Below are 23,365 nucleotides of genomic sequence, written 5' to 3' on the forward strand. Positions count from 1 at the left end.
AGAAATTGCTAATTTCCTTCAAAGGCCAGGTGAGCAAAATAAGTACATTTACTACCCAATTAAAAGGCTTCTTTCCCATTATGTAGTTAATAACAGTTAATGCGTGACCTTGCGTTGTTTCCATGTCACTTCTCGCGTGTTTGGTTGTGAGACGTAGTTTGGATAAAGTTGTCCAACTTGTTATTTTAAAGTCATGCAGTGTAAAACCCCCTGTCGCCGATCCATTCTACAGTGTAAACAAAGTAGCGATGAAACGCTAGTCCAGATAGTCATGCAGTGTGAAAACATTCGTGACACGACTACTTTGAAAATCGTGCAGTCTGAACTCGAAGAAGCCGAAGAAAAATAAATGAATGAATGATCTATGAGAAACGCTTAAATTCCAAATGCAAAAGGTTCTTTATTGCAGAAATTTAAAAAAATGCAAAACTTAGTTCTTATGTTTACTGTAAGTTTTTGGGAACCTAAATGGTTCTTCTATTGCAATTGCAGTGATATCCCCCTTATGGAACCTTTATTTTCAACAGTATATTAGAAAAGCGTTTCAGGTTTGTTGTATCCAAACAATCTGAAATCTGCTTCATAGAGACCGTAAAGTTTTCTCCTGTCTGCTACTGAAACGTTTGCAAACCATTCTCGCTCCCATTTTACAGCTGTCCTATTACGGTAGCCTGGGGGAAAATGAATCTGATTACTGATTCCAAGAATCTTCAGCAAATGTTCTGTGTCCTCATGAAGAGTTTCTAGTTTCCCAACAAAGTCATAGTCAATTTGGCATGGATGGCAAAGTCTGTGCATCTGCTGCCAATGCTCGTTGAACGGCTTCTCCTTTTCAGTCTTTGGATCTAACAGATAATTAATAAAGTGAGTAAAGGACAGTCTGATACTTGCAGCGAAGGCCTCTTGAGCCGAAGCAGGGGGCTGAGAAATATTGGCATAACGCTGAAGCATTGTGGAGCCGAACTGTTTGTAGAAATCCTCATTTGGCAAAGCAAACTTGTTCCGGAAAGCAGAAATCAGTCGTACAAATGGATCCCGTACAAAAAGGAACTTAGTGTAGTTCTTCAGCTTGTGATGCATTAACGGACGTGAAAAATGACCAAATAGCCTCCAAAACTTGTTGAATGTCAGATGCACAGTAGCATTGTGGGATAAAGCTGATGGTATGTCAAGAGGATCCAGATATGGAGCTCCATCAGGTGCCTTCAGCTTTTGGCTGAGCACAATCATGATTCGTTTCCAGTTGGTACAAGCTACCTTGGGTACAAAACAGTAAATCACTCCGTGACGATCATCCACAATGAGATGGTCCAGCTCTTTGCTTGGAATCTGGTCAAATGTCCTAAATTTTCCAGGGAAGATCAAACTGCTGTTGGCTGAACAAAGTTCTTTTATTATACGTTTGCGACGCGCTTGACGCAGTTTGAGGTTTTTGGAGGAAGACTGCATGAACATGTGCGTTAGATTGTTTGGATGAGCTGAGATGATTGTCAGGTTTGGTTTGACTGACCTGCTTGACTCTTTCCAGATAAACAAATCCTCGCTTGTCCATCGTTCAGAGGACACAACACTTGCTGGGAGCGCAGGTGTTGATAAAGCTGCGTGCAGATAAAAAGTCCCATCTTTTACCTCATCCCAGTGAACTATAATGAAGAATATGATAAACACTGATCCCAACAGAAGGAAAAACTGCAGCTGCCTCACCATTTTCACTGGAAATCTGTCTGTAATGGATCCCATCTTGAATGTGTAACATTATCTCTGAAATAAGTCAAGTTGGGAATTCTGGGGGAGAACATCATGAATATATAAATAAACGTACAATTCGTTGAAGTCTCAATTTAAAAATGTACTCACACAAAATATTATCAATCACTCACCCATATTTTGTCCTTTCGTGCTCCAGGTTTCAGAACATTTCACTCCAAAACTCTCAGGAGGCAGGAATGCTTGAAGTTACATATGTAAGCTCACAGTAGGGTGTGAACGCAGGAAAATCGCACCGCCTTTCAGCCGGGACTAAATCATATGCTGTTATTCCAGACGGTTCAGCTAAAAGTATCACAAGTATTCACAGGAAACCACAGCTAAAAACAGACAGGCAGGCTTGCAGTGTCGAGTTCAGAATGAAAAAGTAAACCAAAAGCACTTATGAGTTACTCTATTTTTTTGGTTTCCCATGGTTATTTTAATCCTTGGGATTGAGTGGGATTTTGGAGGGATTGTTCTCATGTGAAGAAGCAATAACACACACATCTACACACAGACTGTTCTAGTGAATAATTTATTCTGATGGATTTAGTACTTTAAATATATGCTCTAAATTCTAGCAGCTAAATTTAAATAAAAAAATCTTTATTTCCCTGTTTATTTCACTGTTTAATTAGCTTAAATATAAAAATACACTCATCTGTTAAGTCTTCAGCTGGATGCAGATTAAATCAGTAAAATTGAATGGCGCATTTAGGCATGGTCAGGAAAAAAATGTTGAAGTTCAAACTGAGGAACAGAATGGGGAAAGAAAAGTGATTTAAAGGGCTAGTTCACCCAGAAATGTAAATTTACTCCCTATTTACTGACCCTCAAGTGGTTCCAAACCTTTGAGTTCCTTTGTCATGTTGAACACAAAAGCCAATAATATCCAGCTCCAGACCCACGCATGTTTCAGCACACACAGGGTGAATACAGCCATGTTTTTGTATTTATTTTCCATAATTAACAACTGACATGGTATAGACCAAAAAAAAAAAAAAAACCCATTCTGAACCATGCTTTATTTTCAAGTGCTTATTAACATGTTTCAAATGTAATCATCAAAAATTTTGTCAGTGCTGTCTGTGATAAAGCATATAAAATCTCAAAAGAATCTTAAATACATTCCTGTTAAAAAGCTACAATAAAGTTAATGTAAATTTACAACATGTTCTCGGCTGTACATTGTAATGCAAAAAGTAGATCTCTCGTATAAGCACTAAAAACTCAGACGTATGACTTTTTCACAGAGTGTTTGTTCCTTTGCCGTGTTTCGAGCTTTCTGTTGACATCGGCCATTGCTTTTTGTTTAGGATTTTCATTGGTGGACTTCTTGTAATTGCCTGCTTGTTGTAGGAGATTGCTGGGGTAGCAAACATCTCCTTGGCCTACAAACATATTTTAGTCAGCTTAAGTTGGCCATTAGCCTCCCAAATTAATTTAACAATTTAAAAAAGAAAGACAGATGATAAATGATTGATGAATAAGAAAGAAAGCTCACCTCGCTGTCGTTTGTAGACGGCCTGTGCTCGTTTGGTGTCTGAGTATTTTTGATGGATGGTGCTGGGTGGAGTTCCCCTGATCTCCAACTTCTGAAACTGCACTTCACCTAAATTGATTAAATGCCCAAATTTGTTTCCAACATCTCACATGTGCAGAACAAAGCAACATATTAAAAGAAAATGGAAAAAAATCTTTGAAAACACTGTAGTTCTGTACCTGTAAAGTGAGTAACAGGGTTTTTCACTTTTGCTACTGGAGGTGTTGCAGGGTTTGCAGGACCGCCATTGAGTGGCTGGATGATGTTTAATGCTGGTCGCACAAGGCGGTTGTCTGAGATGCTCTCCAAAGCTGAATACCTGGAAGCATTTTGTCTTGGTTTTTGTACCTGCTGTGGTGAAAAACAAATCAGTAGTGGTTAAAACGAATAGGTTCGATTAATTTACTTAAAATAGACAGATTCCACATCTTTGTGTTGAGAATTTAACTGAAAAATGCAACAACACATTGCAAATATTTTTTATAGTTAGCTGAAAGTTATATATATATAGTAATGGAGAGAAGACTTTTTTTAACACATTTCTAAACATAATAGTTTTAATAACTCATTTCTAATAACTGATTTATTTATCTTTGCCATGATGACAGTAAATAATATTTGACTGGATATTTTTCAAGACACTTCTATACAGCTTAAAGTGACATTTAAAAGCTTAACTAGGTTAATTAGGTTAACTAAGCAGGTTAGGGTAATTAGGCAAGTTATTGTATAATGATGGTTTATTCTGTAGACTATCGAAAAAAGTTAGCTTAAAGAGGCTAATAATTTTGACCTTAAAATGGTTTTTAAAAAATGTAAAACTGCTTTTATTCTAGCCAAAATAAAACAAATAAGACTTTCTCCAGAAGAAAAAAATATTATCTTACATACTGTGAAAATGTCCTTGCTCTGTTAAACATAATTTGGGAAATATTTAAAAAGAAATAAAAAAATTCAAGGGGGGCGGGGGGTTGGGGGGCTAAAAATTCTGACTTCAACTGTATGTAATAAATGCAAACAAAATTAGTCCCATTGTGGAATGTTATAACAGTTTAAAACAACAGTTTTTTTATTTAAATATATTTTAAAATGTTATTTCTGTAATAGCAAAAATAAAGTTTTGTAAAAAAGACAGAAATACAAAAATATTGCATTTTCAACATTGACTACATTATGGCTGCTTAATTTTTTTTAAAGCTCTGATGCATTTTTACATTATTTTTTGATCAATAAATCCTTTGATACCACTTTAAAATAACGGTCCATCAGTTAAAATTAGTTAATGTATTTACTAACATGAAGAAACTATTAGTAATACCTTTATCACGGTATTTGTTCAACTTTGTTAATGTAAGTCAATGTTTAAGAAAATATTTATTACTTTATTTAATAATATTTAAGTTAAATAATGTTAGTTCATGTTAACTCACAATGCAATAACTAACGTAAACAAGCACATCCTTACTTAGTTAATGTTACTAAATGCATTAACTAATGGCCCATTATTCTAAAGTGTTACTGAGCATTTAAAAATGTTTGTTTTGTTTTGTTTATGGGATTATTTATGGATTTTCGTTGTCCATAAAAGTGTAAGTACTTTTAATGGCACTTTTGATTTATTAAATGCTTCCTTCTTTAAAAAACAAATCATACTGATCTCAAAACTTTAAATGTTAGTGTGTGTTTATATATATATATATATATAAATATATATATATATATATATATATATATATATATATATATATATATATATATATAAATAACCGAAAAGTCACTCAAGCACAAACACATGATAGAGGTGGACATACTTTATTGTATGATCATACTTGATCATACCCTTTTACTTGCTTCAAAAGATCTGGACCTCTTTTTGTGCTGCTGTTTTTCAGGCAGCTCCGTTCTGCCTTCTGTTCTCTTGGGGTCCTGCTTAGACTGTGAGCTACCTCCATGTCTTTGGTGGCTTCTTCTGACCTCAGCTGACTCATCTGCCAAAGTAGAAACTAGACTGTCCATGCTCACTGAGGACTTGAGCCCTGCGGCCAAACCCATACCAGCCATCCTGGAATTGGACTTTGCTTGGAGGCGAGAGCGCCGTTTCGCTGCTATGACCGAGATGCTTTTAGTGTCGCTGACAATTTCCCTCAGAGTGTCTGGACTCACAGATTCAGTTGGACATACAGGAGTCGAATCCTTAACAGCACAAACCTGCTCAAAAACATACAGCCACATTACAAACTGCTCAACGCTGAGTTGGAAACTTCATCTATGGCCCCGTTTTCAATAGGTGTTAAGAAAAGATCATATCTTTTCAGCTGAAGCATTATTTTTGATATTTGTTACTGTATAATAAAAGCAAAAAGTAATTTAATATAATTATCTGAGCTATTGTTAACCCTTGTGTATTGTTCAAATTTAGTACCCTTTTATGTTCGTGGCTGTTTTTGCCCCATTGACTTCCATTATTATCGCATTTTTTTGATTGCAAAGCCTTGATACCAAATAATCATGCATTATTGATTATTGGTGGTTTTCTCTGTTGGGAAGAGGTCAAATGTTTCATTTTACTGTTGATCATCAGTTGGCACCATTAACCCTTTAGATCAGCCTGTGCAGAACGGTTTCTGGCTTTTATATGGAGTTCTGTGGAGTAAAACAGCGAATTATAGTGTGCATGCATATATACAATTACTATGTTTACCATGTTCTGACAGTTAAGGTGCTTATTTTGATTTTCTCAGACATATCAAAGTAAGTGCTCAAAGGTCTCTCTCATACACACACTATAGTCAATAAAACACCATATAAAAGCCAAAAACTAAGCCTTTTTTGCACTGCAACTGATGATCAACAGCAAAAATTACAGATTTTACCTCTTCCCAACCTGGAAAACCACCAACAATCAAAAGTACATAGTAATATGGTGTCATGGCTTTGCAATCAAAAAATGTCATTATAAAGTCAATGGGGCAAAAACAGCCACCAACCAATGTATTGATGAGTGAAATCTTCAAAGCATTTTCCTAAAATATGTGTCAAAATAAGATTTGTTACCAAAAATCATCCCATTTGCTGAAACACAGAGAAAGGTGTGGCCAAATTAGGACTCAAAATGAATCCAGAGTGGAACAAAATATCCTCAACAACACACAAGGGTTAACAAGTGTTTAATTAATACAGCTGAGTAGGAGCATTTTAAAAAATATGAATTCCATGTCTGCAAAACTAGCATTTTAAATAAAAAACTCATCTCTAATTGATATTTAATCTAATCAAATTAAATTCAAATTAAAACCATATGAATAAGAATTGAATTGTTAAATTGGTCACAGCATCCAGCCCAAGTTCAAACCAGGGTAGCACTTTATTTTAATGGTTCATTTGAGTACTAGTAGACTGTCTGCTTAATATCTACTGATACTGCTCCTTCAACAGACATTTAACTGACTATAAGAAACTTGTCAACTCAAGTACATGCAAGTACATGTAAACTCACACTAACCCTAACCCCAACAGGTTACTTACAGTATAATCTAATGAGAATTAGTTGGAATATAGATGCAATGTAATTTAAATTCAACAATTGGACCATCAAAATAAAGTGTGACCCAAACCAGGAATTAATTAATACTGTACAATTTTTTCTGAATGCCAATTATGTTTCTGATTATAATCCATGTGGGGTGGTACTAGGTTTTCGCAACACGTTCCATATCAACACCATGATTGGTATTTTGTGGCTGTTGGAATGCATTCGACTACATGACCATCTACATGCATTTTCTACTAAGTCTCAAAGTCGTCAAATTCGGAATCATATAAATGTCCCTACACTTGTAATTATCCACTTGTAATCAAATTGGTAAATATTCATCTTATGGTGCATTTATGCAAAAAAAAAAAAAAAAAAAAGTTTAAAAATGTAATAAATAAAAATTAGCAGGCTATAGTTTTATATCAGTTGTAGACTAATTTCCAAATAGATTAAGATCTGTGTTAAGAATGAAATAATTTAAGATCATTTTCAGTCTTTTTTGTTTACCTTCCTCATAAGAGTCTGGCTAGAAGATGAATGGTGCTGTCTCCGAGGTTGAATTTTAGACAGTGATTTAAAAACTCTGTTACTGTCACTGTAATGAGGGAGATAAAAGAAATACAAGCAAGAAGAAAGCACACTATTTATGTCATTCTGGATGAACACAACAGTCTACTTCTCTTATTGCATAATTTACCTGTCATAATCCAGCCCAGATGAAGAAGAGTCACGGGGATGTTTATCTAAAGGGCTGAACTTCACGTTGGGTTGCTCTGCTTTATCTGCTTCTTCTAAATTGGAGATGACATCAAGTCTCAGCTGCCTGGCCTGTGTAATCGAAATAATATTTTGATTCAATGCCATTCCATGATTTAGGTTAAGTAAGAAATATTTTTACAAAAAAAAAACATTTGTATTCAGCATCGATGCATTAAATGAATCAAAACCGACAGTGTAATTGTGCTGCTTGATCATAATAGAGTTTGTGAACTTATAAATGCACTGCCATTCAGAGGTTGGGGAAAATGCAAAAAAAATATATTTTGCTGATAAAAAACTACTACAAAATACTGAAAAAAGTAAGCAAAAAATAAATGCATAACTGAATTAACACTGGTGATAATAAGAAATGTTTGTTGAGCAGTAAAAAATCTATGATTTCTGAAAGATCATGTGACACTTAGGCCCAGAATAGTATCTGCTGAAAATTCACATGCAATTTAAAATAAAAATATACATTTTAAATTATAATATTTCACAATATTGATGTTTTTGATTAAATAAAGCAGCACAAAATGTAAAAAACCACACAGTTAAAGCTTACGGCTAAAGGGTTTGTTGTGAAAGTGTGAAGATTCAGTATTTGGTCAATGATTCCATCACTTAATTCACCAAAGTACAGCGAATAAAGCTCTTGCAATCCCTCAGGTACACAAAGTCCTTGATCTGTTGACAAAATAAATAAACAAAATACCTTAGGAAATTTCATATCTATATAATGTTTATCAAATGTCAAATGCCTGCTTTAAAGACGCCATTTCAGCAACCCACACCTTCAATTAGCATCTTCTGCTGGTGTATGATGTCATCACAGAGCGTCCGCTGCTGCTCGTGCCGCTGGATGATGAAGTCTTTTGTGCGGAGAACGTTTTCTTTGCAGAGAACAGCCGACTGGATTTCAGTTTTTTCCAGTTCAAGCTCATGGACTTTACAAAGCAGCATCAGAATGTCTCTCTGCTCAGTGTTGCTTATGCGTTTAGGGAGCAACTCCTCAATCTTAGATGACTTCAGCTTCATGCTCAATAGTTTTTCCTCCAGTTCACGCTAAAAAAAGGGAGAGGAAATAAAAAAAACTATTTCGCTGAGGATATGTATTGGCATTTATAAAAATGGTGTAATGTAAAATGTGTTGCAGATGACACTGCTGACATGCCAGATGTTCATTTGCTTTCATGACTCATTTAAAATGGCTGAATCCGACTACTACTGCATTTGAATTCAAATGTACTACTCGACCATTAGAAAAGTATGTTCTATACAGTATGAATGTGAGTAGTATGAATGGAACTACATCCGCTATTTTGTCATCATCACGTGACCTACCCATGTCAGTTGCATCGCTTCACTCCCATTCATGAATTCTCTCGTGGAGCATCATGGGATAGCATAGCATCCATTGGATGTACACTCGAGAATCTTGCCGGAAATAGTAGGTCCTCCGGGTACTTCTCAGATGCTGTTTTTCCAATTCTATGAATTCATACTACTCGGCTCACATACTGTTTTTAGCGTACTATATAGTATGCGATTTCAAATGCAGCCCATATCTTAATAACTGTAACAGAAGTAGGCCTGCACAATATATCATTTCAGCATCGATAACGCAATGTGCGCATCTGCAATAGTCACATCACAAGGTATGCAATGTTGAGTCTGAATTATAGTTAACAAGAAGCTACAGAATTGTATTTAATTACTGTATTTATACGTTTTTTTATAAGGAATTTATACAATTTATGCAAAAAAAGATCCTTTTGCTTATGGAAAACTCTTAATTTTGCCTTATTTCTTCTTAAGTTGAAAACAAAACAGTATTTTTACTTGATATATTAATTTTTAGATATTTGGACTCGAAAAGTAAGAAAACTATTTTTTTGCATTGTGATTATTCAATTTCCGTACCCGAATATTGTTAGAATCTCCAGAAAACCAATTCAAATTATCTTGTGAAACTGTATAAATATTGGAATATTTATCGCAGAAAAATAAAATATCGCAATATCAGATTTTTGTGGTCCTAAACAGAAGTTAAAAAACGACTAATTACTTTTAGCTCCATTGTCTTCCTCTGTTCAGCCAGTAGAGGGCCGATCTCCTCTCGAGCTGCTGTAACATATTGAGGCTCCTCTGGCCCACTCTCTTGCCCTTCCTCCTTGTCTGTGTGTTTTTTCTGTCCAGACAACTCGTCTTTCCCTCGCCTGGCGCGTGCTCGATCTCGCTCCCAACTAACAGATAAGGAAAATACAAAGAGAGAAAAAAGTAAAGTTGTGAAAAGGTGATGGAGTGATTGCAAGCAGGTTTAATCTTATCACGAATACTATTTCTGAAGGAAGTTTTTGGAAATCAAGAAAACAAAGCACGCTTATTTATTTTTTGGAAAGCACAAATTATTATGAATACACACAAATTCTAGTAGATAAAGATAGACTCTTCACAATTTGGAGTGATGATACTCTATTAAGTTTTTAATGTTCTTTCTGTTCAGGAAATGCTAGTGAATGCACTGTAACCAGCCCGTTTGTCAACTCCACTAATAAAATATAATATGTAGATGGCTGCTTTTTGTCTAAATAGTTCAAGATGTGTCACGGTCAATCATCCCTGTCATCTGGGGTATGTCATGATTTTGCCAAGTACGTTGCGATTCTGGTTTAACATATATGTTGATCCCAGAACATCATTTTTGTTCAAAAATGTAATCCATACCTATTCCCTACCCTTAAACCCAACCATAACTGTAAATTATTCCCAAAATCAGAGGGGAATAATAGTTGGATGACATGTAGAACTGCATAAACCTTACCTTAAGCCTAAACCTAACATAAACAGTAAACGTATCGCTTAATTCTGATTGGCTGATTGGAATGTTGTACATGTCCTACTTGGTGAAATCAGGTTAGGGGTCATCTGGGGGCTAGTACAATATAGATTTTTTAAATTGATATTTCAGTTTTAATTTAGTTTTTTAGCACAAATTTAAAAGAATTGAAATTTAAAAGTGGCCTTCCTATTAGCTGAATTATAATTTTTCTAATATATTAGTAGTCAACATTTAAAGTGGATCAAAACCTTTCATCAAAGTTGCCCTAAAACTAATAAACAACACTCATATTTGACAATTTAACTATAAAAATAACTTTTTTGATCCACTTCCAGAGTTGACTACTGTATGCCTTGTCTCCATGTCTCTAACTGAAGAATTACCGATCAACAAACTCCATTTGTATATGTATTATAGGTTTGTGTTTACTCTGAAATGGTGAGCAGATGTCTGGATGTGTCTATGTGCAATTCCATATTGCAGTTCTCCAGCTCCATGAGGCTGCGTCTGATTTCCATCTGCTCCCTGAAGGCAGACAGGAGCTGCTCCTGCAGTAAAGCCATCTCCCCGTGACTGTACTGTTGCACTTCAGCTGAAACAGCCCATATGGACAAATCAGTTGGCAAACATATTTAGAAAGAATGACCTTGTAATATTAACATGGTAAGATATAATTTTAATGCTCACAATTTTAATTAAATATTTGAACAAATAACTAAGTATCAATCTATAGTGAAAACATTGACAAAGCACAAGCAGTGTTTATGCTATTATCTGTCAGCTACTGTGTCCGAATACATACAAATCAAATGTACCTTGAATGTTACGGATGTCTGCTTTCTCTCCTTTCAGTTGATCTTGACTTTGTTGATCGATCTTTGCGCGAAGTCGTTCAATTTCACTTCGCAGATCTGCAATAATGCGGGTGTATTGGGCCAGGTGATAGGACACATTCATCAAATTACGTTTCACCTATAGAAGAGGTTCAAACCATAATAGTTGGAGAGGACCTGAGCTACATCTCAGCACAATCAAATGATTATTTACAGATTTTCACCATAATTATACAAAATAGTTCTAAATCAATCAATTAAATCATAATAGAAAGTAATAGTAATAAAAAAATGCTCTTTTGTGTTCAGAAAATAAAATAAATTCATACAGGTTTGAGTAAATAATGAAAGACTTTTTGCATTTTAATGGTTAAAATATTCCTTTATGTCAATATTGTTGTTGTAGTTGATGCAGATTGTGGTGTGTGTGTGTGTGTGTGTTTACCTTGGTTCGTATATTTTTGGCTTTGTCAGCATAAACTAATGTGTTTCTTGATTCCTCAAAATTGGAGCTGGCAGGACTGATATGGGTAATCATTACAGTACGACTGTTTCCTCCTAAAGCATCCTGAAAAGCACATCAAATCAACTGTAAATCAAACCAACTGTGGATCTGAAATCACATATTTCTACTATCTACAATAGATAATGTTGGATGTGGAAAAGTCATTAAAATGCTCACACGTTTGTGCAACAATATACCATTTTATTTTAATAGTCTGTGGAGCCCTTTAAGGTTTCAAGTTTTCTGATGTTTTCTGACGTTTCAAATGCACACCTGAATCGGTTCATTTCTGTTCATCTCAATATGATTTAGTAGCTACAACAACTGTGACAATCTCTTAAAAAGAACGACTCACAAAGTGAAATTTTGAATTATTTGGATTCTTACCTGATAAGACTAAAACCAATAGATGAAAAACCTATTGGTTAGCAACAGGAAAAATAGCAAAAATAGAAAAATAGCAACAGGAATCACTGAAACAATTTTTGACCACTTCATATAGCCTAATTGTGTTGGAAAAATGCTCTTTTCATTTCAACTCAATTTCATTTGGTATCATTTATATCTTTATTTTAATGGATATTTTGTTGGTCAACTGATCATCTACAAAATAAACAAAAAGAATTAATACATTTTAGATGAATTGTCGTGCAAATCATACTTTTTTCAAGAATAAGGAAATTATGAATTAAACCAAATCATTCAAGACCTATTATAACATATAAAATATAGATTTCTGACAATTTTCTTTATAATTTGAGTTATGAATTACAGTGTCGCAATACTACTTGGTATTATGAAACTTAAGCTGGTATAGTATCGTAAGATGAATTAATGGTATTGCAACAACCCTAAAATATACAGTTGAAGTCAGAATTATTAGCCTCCCTGTTTATTTTTCCCCCAACTGCTGTTTAACAGAGAGAAGACTTTTTTCAACACATTTCTAAACAAAATAGTTTCAATAACTCATTTCTAATAACTGATTTATTTTATCTTTGCCATGATGACAGTAAATAATATTTGACTAGATATTATTCAAGACACTTCTATACAGCTTAAAGTGACATTTAAAGGCTTAACTAGGTTAATTAGGTTAACTAAGCAGGTTAGGGTAATTAGGCAAGTTATTGTATAACGATGATTTGTTCTGTAGACTATCGAAACAAAATATAGCTTAAAGGGGCTAATAATTTTGACCTTAAAATGGGTTTTAAAACATTTTAAACTGCTTTTATCCTAGCCAAATTAAAACAAATAAGACTTTCTCCAGAAGAAAAAATAATATCTTACATACTGTGAAAATTTCCTTGCTCCGTTAAACATCATTTGGGAAATATTTAAAAAAAGAAGAAAAAAAATTCAAAGTGGGGCTAATAATTCTAACTTCAACTGTATATAAAAAAACAAATCTAAGTAGTTTATTTTTTATAATTTATAATGTAGTATAATTTATGCGTAATAAAATGAAATCACACAGAGAAAAAGTATTGAACACATGAAGAAAGGGAGGTGCAGAAAGGCAGCCCAGACAGCAGCTGAATCTCTCAGTAGTTCTTCAGCAACCCTCTGCCCTTCGTCATTGTAAATGAATATTAGCTGCTTCAGTCCAACATCTACATTATCAAGATGATGAAGATGAAACCAGGGTGGACATTTCAGCAAGACAATGATCCAAAACTCTCAAATGCTTTTAGAGAAAGAAAATCAAGCTGTAGAATGGTCCAGCCAATCACCTGAATTGAATCCAATAGAAAATACAAATTAAAGATCCAATTTGATAGACGAGGCTCACAGAACCATCAAGATTTTTACACTCTGTTGAAGTCTGAAAAACTCACACCTGAGCAATGCATGTGACTTCATTCTCTATATGAGAGGAGTCTTTAAGCTGCCGCCACCAAAAAAAAAACTTTTATATGAAGTATTAAAAACTTTTATTCTATTGTTATTACACATAACAAATTTTTCAGATTTTTTTTTGTTTTGTTTTATTTTTATGTTTGTATGGTTTGGGTTTTTACCAAAATCTGGTTCTATTCCAGGTCAACAGCTCCTTTAGAAATATTATTCCCAGGAAAATACATGACCTCTTCAATACTTATTTTCCCCGCTGTATATTTTTGCATCATACAGTGATCATAAACCAGGCCTGGGATCATTGAAAAAGTTTTAAAGCTAGTTTTGCTCACTTTAAGAAGTCGAGTGAGTTTGCTGTCTCTGTAGTTGACGAACTGAGCCCCTTTTCCACCCTTCTCGCTCAAGGCATTGATGCAGTTTGCCAGCGCTAACAGGGAACGGTTTATATGTGCTCCTTCCTTCATTCTCTTTCCTCTGTTTTGAGTCTGAGAAAAAAAAATGCTTCAGAACAGAGAGAATTTGATGGTGTTCACAGCAATTCACAGCTATTGTGTGTACAGTAGGAATGCTCAGATGTAGTTTTGGCTAGCATATGAGCTCCAATTTCTTTTTCAGTCTCACATTATATGCATATAAATAATAAAAGCTAGAAGAAGTTAAATATTAATTTTGGTGAAAGACGAGAGAGGGCACTGTACTATAAAATCTGGCATCCCTGTGGAATTTGAAAGCTTGTGTTCCACTTCGGCACATCTAAACACACTGTATGTACCTGTGATGCACGCTCCGTTCCTGCCAAGTCCACCATGAATAGCTTCCCCACCCTGACCTCCTCGTTGATATCTTTTACACGACTCTTTTGCTTCACTGTCACCTGTGAAGCAGACAAAGCGGGAGATGTGCACTCAGTCTACAGTGGCAATTTGAGGTCATGGTCATAGATGATTAGTGTGTGTGTGTTCTGGATTTGCCTGAAGTATAGCATGAGACCGAGAGGACGTCTTGTTAGCAGCTGTCGACTCCTGGGTCCTCTGTTTATTTCCTTTAGTCAAAAGAGCCATTATCTAAATTCACAAACAAACACACTAGGTTTAGAAGGACATAAATCTTTATTAGAGACACTATCAGAAGCAGACAGGCCTGTTGACCTTATACTTCAATGCGGAAGTGCACCCGTTTTAGTGATTGTTTTAGAACTTCTGATTCAGTTGCCTATGGGAGAAATGACTAGGAATAATAAATGGCAGAAAACGGTCTACAAACAAGTGTTTGCATGACTACACAGACAAAGTTGAATAATATAATAAGAAAATATCAGTTTGCAGCATAATGAGCTGTTTTTAATGTCTAAAAATGACCAACGCTGGTAAAGTTTGTTACAACAAATTCAATTAATTTAGAATCAGAAAGATGACACTTTCAAAATGCGAACTATAAATCAGTTAGTTGTTATTACACTTGTTGTGCAGTGTTGGAGAAAGTTACTTTTGAAAGAAATGCGTTACAAACATGACTACACTAATTTTAATTCATTAATTCATTTTCTTTTTGGCTTAGTCTCTTAAATAATCTGGGGTTGCCACAGCGGAATGAACCACCAACTGCCTTTACAGTTGCAACCCATCACTGGGAAACATCCATACACATTCACACACATACACTACGGAAATTTAGCTTACTTAAGAGGAAATCCACGCAAACATGGGGAGAACATGCAAACTTACTGACCCAGCCGAGGCTCAAATAAGCGACCTTCTTGCTGTGAGGCAACAACGCTACCCACTGTACCACCGCATCGCCCCCCGCACAGTGCATTGATAATTGCAGAACTCCTCAATTTATAAAAAAGAAGAAAAATCCCTGCAAGTTCAAGCCTCAGCCAGGTCAAAAGTAAAGCAAAAGTAAATCAAAAGTAACGTAACGCATTACCATAAAAAGTATGGTAAGTATGGTTTTTGGAGAGTAACTCAATATTGTAATGGATTACTTTCAAAAGTAACTTTCCTCAACACTGGTGAGGATACCCACTAAGTGTAAGGCTTGCTTTAAAAAGGAGTTTGTCTTGCACTTAATTAAATTGATTTTGGAATCAGAAAGATGACACTTTCAATATGCGAACTGTAAATCAGTTGGCTATTATTATACTGTTGTGTTCCTAAATATTAAGAGAAGCTTAAAAGAAGAGTGTTAATTTAAAAGAGAAACCTTTTTTAATATTGTTTTAATCATAATGACCCCAAGCTTTAGAATTGTAGTGTATGTTAGACCAGTGTTTCCCAACCCTGTTCCTAAAGGCACATCAACAGTTTTCAATCTCTTCCTATTCAAACACACCTGAATCAACTCATCAAAACATTAGAAGAATCTCCAAAACCTGAAATGAATGGTTCAGATAAGGGAGATATCCAAAATATGTATTGTTGTTGTACCTCCATGAACAAGGTTTGGAAACACTGTGTTAGACTGTGAAAAAGTACCTCTTTAGCATTACATGTAGAGAATTCAGTGATGCCTGCTATTCGTATTTCCCCTTTACCGTCCTCACGCAGCTCAAGATATCCAGAAGAGGGATTCAACAGATCTCTGATCATCTCATTATAAATCTGGAAAGATGTTAATTAGCATTGTGTAGTGTAAAAAGTCCCAAAAGCACCATGATAAATATTATGTAATATCTTTTATGAGTCTACAAAACACCACGGCAAACCTCTATATATGACATATAAACACTGCAGTGCAAGTCCTCAGTGCTGTCTTCAATGGCTCTGAAGAGGTCATTGAGCGTTCTGATGTAAATGCCAGGCTCAGAATCTAACCCTAACATGGTGTGCGTCTTTCCAGCTCCTAAAAAATAAATACATGATCAGACAGCTCCTTTTTCTCCAAGTTTTGTTGTTGTTTTTGCCACATGGAATCACAGCTTTGTAAGATATTTAAAAATGCAGTATGTACTCTAAGAAGAAACATTCAGATCCACATTACCTGTTGGTCCATATGCAAAAACAGTGGCATTATAACCAGCGATCACACCATCAATCAGATTTTTGGTTGTCGCCACATAAACATCCTCCTAATATTAGGAAAAAGTAAACAACATCAAGGCCCTGGACTATGTTATGAAGACAAAACTTTTTAATTCGCACTTAAAATTCTCCATAAACATGATTAAGGACTACAGCGTTAGTAAATGTTTGTGGGGCATGAGAAGCACCACTACACACCTGTGTGGCAGTGTAATCAAATGCCAGATCAAACATGTATGTTTTTTCACGTGAGCGATGGGCCCTCAGAATATTGTCAGAGTCCTCGCAGGGGTCCATTAACACCACCATCTGAAGAGAGTAATTAGATCTGAGAATTAACTCCTCTATTAGTAGAGTAGATCAACTCTGCACTATTAACTACTACAATCCAACATAAATGGCCTGTTATCATCATGAAGGAATATTTAAAAGCAAGATTTTAAGAATGTATTTAAAACATTTATTTGTTCAAAAATGCAGTATGAAAATAATAGTGTTTAAATATTGTTACATGTTTATGACTGAATTTTGTTTTTACTAGTAACCAATGTTGTGCCTGATATTTTTATTAAATTGTGTTACATACGTATAGGATTCAGGATTCTCTGACAGATAAAACATTTGAATTAAAAGTATTTATTTAAAGTATTTTTTTTGTTACAATTTTAAATTCTGTCACATTTGATAAGTTTAGTGCAACCCTGCTGTATAAAATTTAAAATGAAACAAAATATATTGAATATATTATCTAAACTTGATCATTCATGATCTTTTAAATGTTTAATGTTTTGCTGCTTGAACTCTGAAACACTGAAAACCTCACTGTACTTCTGGAGACTTCAGGTCAACAAAAACAGTGGCGTACTAAGATTCTTTACTCCTGGAATTAATCGTCTGGACGACAAGCAGAATGTTTACACATTAGATAAAACATTTTAAGGCACAGATTTGATTATTTGTGGGGCTTAGACCTGTAAACATTCAGCTGTGGGCAATTTTTTTTTTACGACTGATAGATTTAATCCTTGTGTGCTGTTAGAGGATGTTTTCATCGTGATTTTGAGTCTTAATCTAGCCACTTAATTTAGTTATAATAGGAATAAATGGGGCAAAAACAGCCACGGACAGAACAAAAGGGAGTATTTTTGCACAATACACAAGGTTTAACTTCTAGAAAAGATGCATATGATTATTTCTTTTTTTTTACCTTAATGTCTCTGAATCATATCCACAATGATCTACACTACCTCACAAAAGTCTTGTCATCGATCCCAGTTGTAAGAGCAACAAATAATAACTTGAATTCTAGGTGATCATTTGGAAAAGTTGCAAAAGGCAGATTTTTCTGATGAATCATCTGTTGAACTGCATCTCAATCATCACAAATACTGCAGAAGACCTACTGGAACCTGCAAGGACCCAAAATTCTCATAGAAATCAGTCAAGTTTGGTGAAGGAAAAGTCACGGTTTGGAGTTACATTCAGAATGGGGGTGTACGAGAGATCTGTTGAGTGGATGGCAACATCAACAGCCTGAGGTATCAATACATTTGTGCTGCCCATTACATTACAAACCACAGGAGAGAGCAAAAACTTTAGCAGGTTAGTGCTCCTTCTCATACTTCAGCCTCCGCATCAAAGATTCTGAAAGCAAAGAAGGTCAAGGTGCTTCAGGATTGGCCAGCTCAGCCACCAGTTATGAACATTATTGGGCATGTCTGGGGTAAGATGAAGGAGGAGGCATTGCAGATGAATCCAAAGAATCTTGATGAACTCTGAGAGTCCTGCAAGAACGCTTTCTTTGCCATTCCAGATGACTATATTAATAAGTTATTTGAGCCATTGCAGAGATGTATGGATGCAGTCCTCTAAGCTCATGGGAGCCAAACACAATATTCATTCTTTTTTCACTGCACCATGACTTTATATTCTATACTGTACATTATTTCTGTTAAGTAACAAGACTTTTGTCTAAGCAAAGTCAGACCTTACTGTCCTAATTAAATTATTAAAAATCAAGGCATGATCATAATTTATTTTGGTAAAGTAAGCAAAATCCAAAGGCCTTTGCCTTTCATATAAGCCACTTCTGATACCAAATGGTCAACTAGAAGTTAAGGTATTATTTGCTGTTCCTAAAATTTGGATAGGCGACAAGACATTTGTCAGGTAGTGTAGATGAAATATAGGATGGTTTCACGGTAACATTTTATAAAGGAGGCCCCTGGTGTTCACTTTTTGGAGGAAATGATCTATGAATGGATGTATAAGAATTTCCTACATTTTGATCCCTAACTGCAAAACATAAATGCATGTCAGAGAGGCTTTCGTTTCAGCTCTGTTAGCTGCAAATGGTATGTAAAACATTTTATACCTGCATTTAGCATCCTCCACTTGTGATCGGACTGACAAAAACACATTTTAATATCAGGTGTTAACAAAGCCTAAAGGTGTTGTTATAGCTTCACACTTACTCTCGTTAAAGAATGTAACTATACGTCTGCTCAAGCCTTTTGCACTTAATTTGAATCTTCTCAGCATGTTTTTGGAAACCTCTAGAATGTTTAAATTGATCTATTTTTTTTGGCCCACTGTACCTGAAAATAAGTCTAAAATGTGCACATCTAAACACACACCTCTCTTGTCAAAAATGATTTAGCCTATAAATAATTATGCCGCGAAATTATTCATATTAACATAGTTTGCAATAGGAAAATGTAGATGGAGAAATCTGTAGGATCAGAATATGTGCAAATATTTCAGCACACATAAACATATCTGTAGCATGTTTCAAGAGTTGTGTCATCAAGCATAAGCAAAGATGACAGTAAACCTTATTTACCAACTGTAGACAGGATTTACTGCAAACGAAAGGAAGGATTAGGCCTTTAGACCATCATTCATCATGACAGGTTCAGAAACACACTCTTAATAAGCATTTGTGAATGTTATACATGTTTTTAAGATTTGTTATTATATAGGGCTAGGGCTAGTTATCACAAGGCTAAGCAAGACAATGGCCTTTTGAGAGTCAAGAAACATATATGAAGGTAATACAAGATTAATATATGTCCCCAGATCATAAAGTCATTGATCTTTGGCAGGGTTTAAGCAAAAAAATTTCCATTTTTGGGTGACATATCCCTTTAAGTCAATTAAGCTATTACTATTATTTTTTTGTGTGTTTGTTGTTGTTATTTTGCTTACCTGATTGTCGATCTTGTGTGCCACTATGGTTGCCCCCTCCTCAATCTCTGCTTCATTCAGTGGCCGAATGCGCAGAGCAACCTTAATCAGTGCATATCATTAATTACAAAAGAAAGAAATAAATAAAATACAAATCTGCCTTTATCCTAGTATGTGCAGAAAACAACATGTTTGTCAATATAATTAAAAATGACAATGAAATACTGATTAGTTTTTAAATCCCTATTTAACAATAACACTAATCGAGCTCTTTAGGAAACAGAGGATAGATGTCACATAAGTATGATATCACAGTTACTGTATGTGTAATGCAGCACACTAACAAATTAGCAATAATTTAATAAGGGTTAATATTTATTATGCAAGCATATAAAAAAGATGAACAGTTGTGAGGACAAGGTTATCCCAGGTCAGGAGAAGCTGTCACGTGTTACACACGCGCACACACAATATACTCTATAATAGCACATGCACTGGTCTCATATTTTTGCACTACACAGTTCAGATTTGTTTTATTTTAAAGCTTATGCTAATTGTGTGAAATACTATTATATATATTTTTATTAAATATTTTCAAAAAAGATGTTATTTATGCACATGGCTGCAGTTGTCAGTGTCACACCTCTGAAAAAACATTCTAATATGCTGATTTGGTGCTTTTTTAAGGTTGAAAACCGCTTATTTTTGTAGAAAATGCTACATTTGTCTCTGTTAAAATTCTTTGAATATAAAAAATCTAATAAATTTTTAAACACAAATCTTTTATAACATTTGAAATATCTTCAGTTTTTATACATATTTCAAGCATTCAGTGGTGTAAAGTAACAAATTACAAATACTCAAAGGACTGTAAATGAGTAGTTATTCTCAGGAGTTGTAATTTACTAAGTAGTTTTATAAATGTGTACTTTTACTTTCTCTTTGGTACATTTTTAGTGCTGTATCTGTACTTTTACTCCACTACTTTCCTTCAACCTACTGCCACTACTTTGTTTTTTCTTGTCTATGGGGATTAGAAAAATCAGTCCTGTGATTTCTGTCCAATTAAATCGCACATAGAAGGTAAATCGCATCATAATGAACTACTTCAAGACATGGACAATTTTTAATTGCAGCAAGCTGTTTGAAACCCAGAGATTGTTTAGATGCATGTCACTGATGAGAAGATGATGGATGTTTGTTGTATGTTTAAACACCGAGCAGGCACCAAACGTCAACAGGACATCAAACTGACGTTGTACCCCAACGTCATGGGGAAATGAAAATAAAAATCGGGTTGACGTCAAAATCCAACTTCAGGCTGACGTCAATGTCCAACGTCCAACCTAAAATCAACCAAATATCAACGTCTAATGATGTTACAACTATGACATCTATCAGTAGTTGGATTTTGGTTGCCATATCTGACTAACAAATGTCAGCGTTTGACGTCAAAATGACGTTTGTTTAAGATGTTGGCTTGACATTGGATTTTGGTCTAACACAACCTAAAATCCTGTTCTTAGTCGCTGACTAGACATTGAATTTTGGTCACCTGAAATCACAACCTAAATCTAACCTAATATTAACGTCTGAGGTTGTGTGCCTGCTGGGCAATAACTAAATGCACTATAGAGAACGTTTACACATAAGAAATTACATGTAAACGCATCAGCTTTTTACAGCGTAATACTCACTTCTCACTACTCTTTTGACTACTTTTGAAAGGGCTACTTTTTTACTCATATTTTGAGTAATATTTACAAAAGATATGTTTACTCTACTTGCATTACATTTTTTTAGGCAAGTAATGGTACTTTTACTTGAGTATGATTTTTCAGTATTATTTCCATCACTGCCAGCAATAAAGCTGAACAACAGAACATGTCCAGCCTGTTTAATAATTTCTTATCGAATATAGTAATTGTTTATGTCATACAGTTTTACATTTGTTGATTAGCAAATAAATTCCAAATTTAATAAATCTTAAATGAAAATATGTTCCAGAAAAACTATTTTGGCTTTCTAAATATGTAAATAAACACTAGGTTTCATTTGGACAGCATGTTCTACCACAAAAGCTCAGTACATTCCAAATATCTTATATGCTCTGACCTTGTAAACCCAAGCCTTTCAATGTCATTATGACTTATTAATGAATGTTGTTATTATAAAGTTGTCTTTTTTCACAAGAGAGACGTTATGCTCACTTGTTGAATCTCTCCTGTCCCTCAGGAGCCGCATTATCATACCTATCAACGAGAAACCACATTTTCCTGACAGAAATTATGCGAACCTGAAAATAGCCGGCTTGGCACCTGCAAGAGTTAGATGTTGATAAACTGTGGTGCTTTAAAAACATATATCTACAGCCTACCGTGAGCTGATGGTCCATCCATTCTCCAGGCAAATCCTTCATGTTTTTATTCCCAAGTTACCGTTATTCCGACCTGTTCTATAGTGTCCAAAAGCCTGATTTTAACAGACGAGATCAAAACACGCCTTAGCTATAGCGGCACGAGAATAAACTGGTGGTTTACCGTGGGTTAGTTAATCTTCTTGATGGCTAGGTAATCTCATGCTGGCCTCAGCGGAGGTCCTGGAGTCACCAGCGGACTGTTGTTAACGGAGATCAAACCCCTAGAGGCGTAAAACAACCTGCCATGCGGAGATGCCAACCCATCCCCTCAGAGCAGCTAAAAGAACATTTACTGTAGCCTAAAAGATAGACAGACTCGTTTGTAAGAGTGTGAACGATTTAACGGGTGAATGATAAAAGTTTAAGGGGGTTTGCGGCTTTTAAACTAGCATGTAAGACACTGGCAGCGCGTGCTGGCGCAAGGAAATTGTTACTGTTACCATAGAGACAAGTACACACCCGTTTGGTTACATTAAAATACTTTAGCGCCAAAAATTAGTCAAAACAATTAATTTAGTTCTCACATATATATATATATATATATATATATATATATATATATATATATATATATATATATATATATATATATATATATATATATATATATATATATATATATATTCGTGCTTTTGACAAGTATACACTTTTAAATATAAAAAGCAGTGAAAATGAACATTAAATACAATTAAAATGTTTTTCATTTGGTTTCATATAGTTGTATATAGGATATACTATAGTTTGTATAGTGTTTTTGTTAACATTTATTTTTTTGAGAACATATATGTTAGTGTTTATTGTTTTATTGCTTTTTAGACTAACTTACAATATTAAAGGGCCAGTTTGACCTATACAAACATCAGAATTGTTATTATTAATACCATTATTAATTATTAATATAATACAAAAATCATACAAGTGTATTGTTTACCCTTTTTTTATTCTTACATAACTTGTGCCACACAAATAACAAAACAATTAAGTAATATTAAATCAGGGTATCTTCCATCCATTCCATAGCCATCTCCCCCCCCCCCCTCAAAAAAAAAAGGAAAACTAACCAGTTTTTCTTTTGCTCACAAAAAACAAAGCAAAAAAAAAAAAGAAAGAA

General features: G+C 34.7%; 2 protein-coding genes across 3 annotated transcripts; both read right to left on the reverse strand.

Annotated features, from left to right (window-relative positions):
• Nucleotides 1–366: 366 nt before the first annotated feature.
• LOC130217476 (carbohydrate sulfotransferase 12) lies at nt 367–1,971 on the reverse strand. Of its 2 annotated transcripts, XM_056449690.1 has the most exons (3): nt 1,881–1,971; nt 1,705–1,785; nt 367–1,598 (listed from the first exon to the last, which is right to left on the reverse strand). In XM_056449690.1, exons 2-3 carry the CDS (start codon nt 1,754–1,756, stop codon nt 532–534), a joined length of 1,119 nt encoding a protein of 372 aa, XP_056305665.1. In that variant the 5' UTR covers nt 1,757–1,785; nt 1,881–1,971; the 3' UTR covers nt 367–531. The 2 variants fall into 2 exon arrangements, with proteins under 2 accessions (XP_056305665.1, XP_056305595.1); XM_056449620.1 differs by having other exon boundaries at nt 367–1,785.
• Nucleotides 1,972–2,963: 992 nt separating this feature from the next.
• si:dkey-26i13.8 (kinesin-like protein KIF19) lies at nt 2,964–22,254 on the reverse strand. Its single transcript, XM_056449807.1, has 21 exons — nt 22,213–22,254; nt 19,857–19,937; nt 16,848–16,958; nt 16,609–16,696; nt 16,334–16,470; nt 16,104–16,229; nt 14,598–14,690; nt 14,399–14,500; nt 13,959–14,111; nt 11,707–11,829; nt 11,244–11,400; nt 10,858–11,020; nt 9,655–9,832; nt 8,381–8,651; nt 8,152–8,273; nt 7,525–7,655; nt 7,335–7,422; nt 5,132–5,500; nt 3,472–3,643; nt 3,254–3,361; nt 2,964–3,140 (listed from the first exon to the last, which is right to left on the reverse strand). Exons 1-21 carry the CDS (start codon nt 22,252–22,254, stop codon nt 2,980–2,982), a joined length of 2,976 nt encoding a protein of 991 aa, XP_056305782.1. The 3' UTR covers nt 2,964–2,979.
• Between the last annotated feature and the right edge of the window lie 1,111 nt (nt 22,255–23,365).

Source organism: Danio aesculapii, chromosome 1, assembly GCF_903798145.1.
Source record: "Danio aesculapii chromosome 1, fDanAes4.1, whole genome shotgun sequence".
Classification (NCBI taxonomy): Eukaryota; Metazoa; Chordata; class Actinopteri; order Cypriniformes; family Danionidae; genus Danio; species Danio aesculapii.